At 30.9% G+C, this 5992-nt stretch overlaps 1 protein-coding gene across 1 annotated transcript; it reads left to right on the top strand.

Moving 5' to 3' along the window:
* The first annotated feature begins 252 nt into the window (after positions 1–252).
* LOC134701227 (uncharacterized) lies at positions 253–5105 on the top strand. The gene is made up of 5 exons (XM_063562359.1): positions 253–350; positions 1134–1466; positions 2699–2980; positions 3609–3938; positions 5092–5105. The coding sequence occupies exons 1-5, from the start codon at positions 287–289 to the stop codon at positions 5103–5105; spliced, it is 1023 nt and encodes a 340-aa protein (XP_063418429.1). The 5' UTR covers positions 253–286.
* Positions 5106–5992: the final 887 nt, after the last annotated feature.

Below are 5992 nucleotides of genomic sequence, written 5' to 3'. Positions count from 1 at the left end.
CATATCAATTATAATGCATTTCAACATAAAAGTGCTGACTAATATACATGATATACACATCCATAATGAATAAAAAATTTTACAAAATACGTGTAAATTAATTGTAAGAGAAATCACAGGTATGTTGTAGAAGTATTAAGACAATTAACATACTAAGCAAGTTGCAAAACCAAATAATCTCTTTTTTCTTCTTTTAGTATAACGTGTTTAAAAGCATTTTTTGTTAACCATCGGATTGATGAATGGTACATGTGGTATACAAGCTGAATAATCCTAGGCTTAAGATATGAGGAAAATATACCAGACGGCATTATTAATTATCCTAAAAGTTTTTCAAGTTTTAGCTACAGGTTTAGTATGAACTTTAGAAAAATAATACAGTATTAAGAAGGAAAAGAAAGACTTTAGTATTCACGAGACAAAAATATATAATATGTAAGGAGCATAAAAAGGCATTAACTTATACGGTTCATTTTGCCTGTGAAATTTGAAAACATAATAATTTCACGAACCAGGAATTTCTTTACAATAAATGTCATTGGTATTAAGCCAATATCGAAGCACTGGTGACCGTGTGTTCTTCTATTTGTGTCTAATAGTTTACTACCAGACCAACATACAAAGTCGTAGCAGAACCATACTTGTTTTATGATTACCAAACAACCAACACATTAATATAATATTTTGTCAGTGTTCAATCGAAACCAAACGCTATCAATAAAGTTATTCAAACAACAATGTTTAATGATGTTTAGTAAACTATAAATAAAAAAAAAACTACTACAAAAAAATGAAGAAGTGTTTTTTTTTATTATTTTAATTGATAACACATTTAATATTAACTGTTTTATTTTTTAATTTGTTTTATTTATTTTTTGGGGGTGGGAAGGTTTGTTTGTTTAGTTTGTTTGATTTTGTTTTAAATTTTGGGGTGGGGGTGTGCAAGACCTTTTCGTGCAATGGCTACTGTTTTTATACTTAAATACCACATTCTGTTAGATTTACATGTATATATTGTCACATTGATGGTATATTAATGCTTTGGTTGAATATTTTTTTTGTTTCATTTATACATTGATACATACATATATACAAGATATATGTTTTACCTATAAATTGTCTCTTTTATTCAGGAGTTAAAACAACAGAAAAAGTGTTTGTGCGAAGGGGTGACGACATTGTGTTGAATTGCACCTGCTTTCGTGAGAATAATGGCGAATGGAAAGGACCAAACATATCATCCCTCTCGAATCACTCCAAAGAGGAATTCTTAATTCCGTATGCTACAGGACTAAAATTAAATCCGATATTGGAAGGATCAAACGTTCGTGTTGTTGGTGGTTATGACAGTAATACATGTAAACTAGTTATAAATAATTTTTTGGCTATGAACGAGGGCATATACAGATGTCATTATGTTCAAAGCAATACTGAATTCAACCATGTGTTCAAAGTTGTAGTGATATGTAAGTGTCAATATATGTCCACAAATAAGATAATTGAAATATGTTAATTACTAAAGATCAACACTAACCTCATAAAACAGTACAGTTTGCATTATGCACTCAATGCATATTCATCGGAATGTCTATCAAACGTCACAAATGACAGACGATCTTCTTATACGGCCATAACTAACTGAAAACATGTATTTTGATACTCCACAAATACCTGCTCTTTATAATAACCGACAATTCTTAAATGATTTGACGTTTGACCTAGTGTTTTCTAATGTTATCAATGGTCTATTGTAGGCAAAATGTTTGTTGGTTAGTTTAAGTAAACAATGACATCAAATTCAATATGTTTTTGTCCGAGAAGGCCTTCTTTTACATACGTTCCAAATTGGAAGGAGTTATTGGTTGTGTGACACATAAAGAGTAAAAAAGATGCTCAGAAATCTTTGTTTTGCTTTATTCTTAATCCTATGTCAATTTGTAGTTAAAAGCACCCTATCGGAGCATAATGTGACTTATATTACAAATTTCACCGCTCAATTTATACTGACTGTAATGTATGACTTTAATAAAAAATACTTGAAAATTTCGTTTCGGACTACAGAAATATAAACTTTCAATATCAAGATCAGTTTTGTTGATTTTTTTCTTGTTTATTCTTCTGCTTTAATTCCACAATTTTTATAATGAGTTAAGTAAAAAATCCAAGGTATTGATTGTTTAAGGAATATTGACGCCCCTTTTATCACCTGCTGTTATTAATGGGACTATAAATTGCTCAAAAGTGCAGTCATGGTAATTTCACTGTTTTTAATTACTATCAGTTGATACAATTCAAGGTATTAAATTTTCATATCAGATTATAATAAGATTTTTGTGAGTTTATGCAATGTTTACATCAGGCTATGTTAGCTGCCAAATACATGGTATGACCCAATGATATAAGGAATAAACATAAAACTTTTTTACTAATACTTGATGACAACAACATTTTTTTGGTAGTAAAAAACTATGTTTTAAAGTTTATACCACAGAAACAACTTTCTGTGCATTAACTATATATTTGTTGTTAAATTACTATTCATCTTTTGAATAAGTATATGAGCTCTGAAAATGAAAAAAAAAAACATTGGAAATAGTACATAATTTTATATGACTTGCAGTTTAAGAACGAAATATATTTTGCATCTATCCCCCATCAATATTGACCACCTACCTAAAATTATTTTGTCATTTTATAGATCCACCGGATTTGAAATTATATATGTACAATTTAAGCGATGGTATAAAACTTACATGCAATGCGTCGGGTAAACCCAGTACTTACATATTTGAAGACTGGGAACACAGATCAGAGTTCAATGAAAAGATCAGATATCTAAAGGGCACACACGATGGGAATCTTTTCATTCAATATGACCAATACCAAAACAGTGGACGCTATACATGTAATGTGACAAATGGCGTGTCATCAAGAAATGGAAATCTTTTTCAAACACGACAGATCTCTATTCCGTATGAAGGTAATTTCTCTATGGAAACTATGCAGAAGGGTTAGCCGATTCTGCGATATGTGGCATCCGTCGTGTTTTCCTGGTAATATGTCTTTTTAGTAAGTTACATTAAGATAAAAGGACGGGATTGTCGTCACGATATTTGAAGGGTATCCGCAGTCTTTTGGGAAACGGATATTTTGTTAAGGTCAACCAAATCGTGATGTCGTCTGTAAAATTCAATCAGGGATAATATAAACCTCACTACTCTGGACTCTTGGTTCAAAAGCTATTATAATAGGTCTATGTTCAGCCTATTTAGTAATTGGTATTTACATGTAAAAAATGATGTACCTGCACTAAGTAATAAAATATTAGTACTGGAATGCCTGCAGAGAACTGCATCAACATATTTTGAAACACAACCTTTAACTCTTTACAGGACTTCGATTGTTTAAGGTTCACATTGTTTAGAACAAAATGTCTCTAGATCGATTATTGAAGTATGTATAATGCCAGCAATAATCTTTTTTATTTTCAAAAATGCTGAATACTACATTTGTTACTTTCATAATTTTATATATTTGGTGGGTTTTTTTATGAAATTTTCATGAATGCCAAAATATAGATTTTGTTTCTTTTATCTTTCTTGTTTCAGGCACACCGATGTTTGTATTTGGAAATGATAGAACACAATTCGGTCAATATGGAAACGAAATTAAGGTTGCCTTCAATATTTTTAGTTCAACTGAAATAGGAGTAACAATCATTGAGACGAACATGATACATACGTTCGAGGATTTAGTTAGGCCATGCAATTCAACTTGTCAGGGTTATCTAGAATTTCATGGAGTAAATATTACAATATTGTGCACCCGGTTTTTGTTTTCATTTCTAATATCTGGAACAGAAGATTTTACGAATTATACTGTTGAAGTTTGTAATAAACATGGATGCATCAATCGAGTGGTTGGAATTGAGAGATATCGTAAGTTATATCAGCTTGTTTTGTATAATTATATTCTGTTTACTACATGTTTAAAGACAATAGAAAGGCAACACATCATATTCCCAACAATTTAAAATGAAAATATACATGCCTTTTTGGCTACATACAACAATTTGAACTCGTTCTTAATTTTTCTGTTCTACAATTTGCAATGTGTAACTTAAGGATCAAAAGCAACATTTTGTTTTATATAATTATATAATTTATCAGAATATACTAAAAACATTCGAAACTTTGATCGGTCACCATAATTTTTTAATTCATTCTCATCTTATTGGATTAGAAATTCAGTATTGTAAAATTTTTCTAATTAATACCTCTAAACTATTGTCACAGAAGGCATTTACTAATACAATTGTTATGTAGCCGATTGTAAAGCATAATTATGAATACTTGAAACAGTACAAGAAATAAAATGTAGAATGGAAATGGGGAATGTGTCAAAGAGGCAACAAGCCGACCAAAAAAGCAAATTACAGCCGAAGTCCGTCAATGGATCTTAAATACAGCGAGAAAATCAGTCACTCGGTGGCGTGCTCCATCTGGCATCTAGGCAAAAATGTATTATAGACCAGTCCAGTGATAATAGACGTCATATTAAACTCCGAAATATATATAAAAAAAGAAAAAAAAGGAACTACAATTAAAAAGCATACAAAACTAACAAAGACCAGAGGCTCCTGTCTTGGGACAGGCGCAAAAATGCGGTGGTGATAAGCATTGTATTTTAGATCTCCACCCTCCCCTATAACTCTTGCCAATGCAGAATTAAAACGCACAACAATATTCACAGTAAGACTCAGTTTACGGGAATATTAGTTACATAGTGTGTTAGTGACCTAATATGATATATACAGGTTAGTAAATTATATATGGGGTGAGACCGAAGCTCGAACCCCACATGGAATTTACTTACTCTGTATATATCATATTAGGTCACTAGCACACTATGTAACGAATTTATCTTAACGACTATCTTTATTTGTTGAATTTAGACTCAAGTTGTCTTATTTACTATCATAACATATCTACTTGTTTCTGTATTAAAGTGTTCAAGTGTTCAATTTTAAGCACCTTCTTCAATTGGTCTGCACTACAAAAACTAATGTAAACGATAAATATCTATTTTCAGTAACCTTGACATAACAATATTAAACATAACTTTCAATACTTTAAAATAATCAAACAGTGCCCAAGTCGTAAATCCACTACTAACCGTGTATCGAAATAAGCCCCGCCTCCCTACTAACTTATATTGAATATACACGGTCTACACGAGGTCGATTTTAACCAATCATATTCCTAGAAATGTATAGGAGGTAAGATAAGTTCAAGTCCGATATCAGAATAGGTAAGTAAAGAAACTAATATCGGGGGACGAAGTCCCCAATAACAGTAGAAAATTCAATAAAAAAAAAATCGGGAAAAAATTTACCGAATTTTTCATTGTACTAATGAACTCAAAATCGTTCAATTTTTTTAATGTCATGTTTTGAAATCACGGACCTGCGCAGAAATCTACAATGAACTTCCTTTTTCCGGTCTTGTAATGAATCTTTGAGTAAAATATATATTATTTATCAGTCTAGTATAAATTACAGGAACGCAATACCAATTTCATTTTTAATAATTCCTTGATATGAAAAAACGTTATCTGATGATAGTGTTTCTTTGTTTACATTGCATATGACGTCATACCATAAATAACGTCACAACTAAAATCCCTAACAACAGAACCAAAATCGGAAACGTTACGTTTTTCCGGGGTTTTTTAACAAATTATTTTTAGTTACAAAAAAAATATTCATACAGACTTCGTCATCATTTACAGGTAATGCCTGCCTCATATTAGTGAAAAAATGACAATAATATGGGGACGAAGTCCCCAATAACAGTATAGAAAATTCAATAAAAAAAAAATTCGGAAAAATTTCACGAATTTTTCATTGTACTAATAAACTCAAAATCGTTCAAATCTTTTTTTGACGCCTTTTTGAAATCCCGGACCTGCGCAGAAATCTACAATAGACTTC

The sequence above is a fragment of the Mytilus trossulus genome, unplaced genomic scaffold (assembly GCF_036588685.1).
Source record: "Mytilus trossulus isolate FHL-02 unplaced genomic scaffold, PNRI_Mtr1.1.1.hap1 h1tg000234l__unscaffolded, whole genome shotgun sequence".
Lineage (NCBI taxonomy): Eukaryota > Metazoa > Mollusca > Bivalvia > Mytilida > Mytilidae > Mytilus > Mytilus trossulus.
Note: the sequence above shows the minus strand (reverse complement) of the source record. Positions and strands in the feature narration are given on the sequence as shown.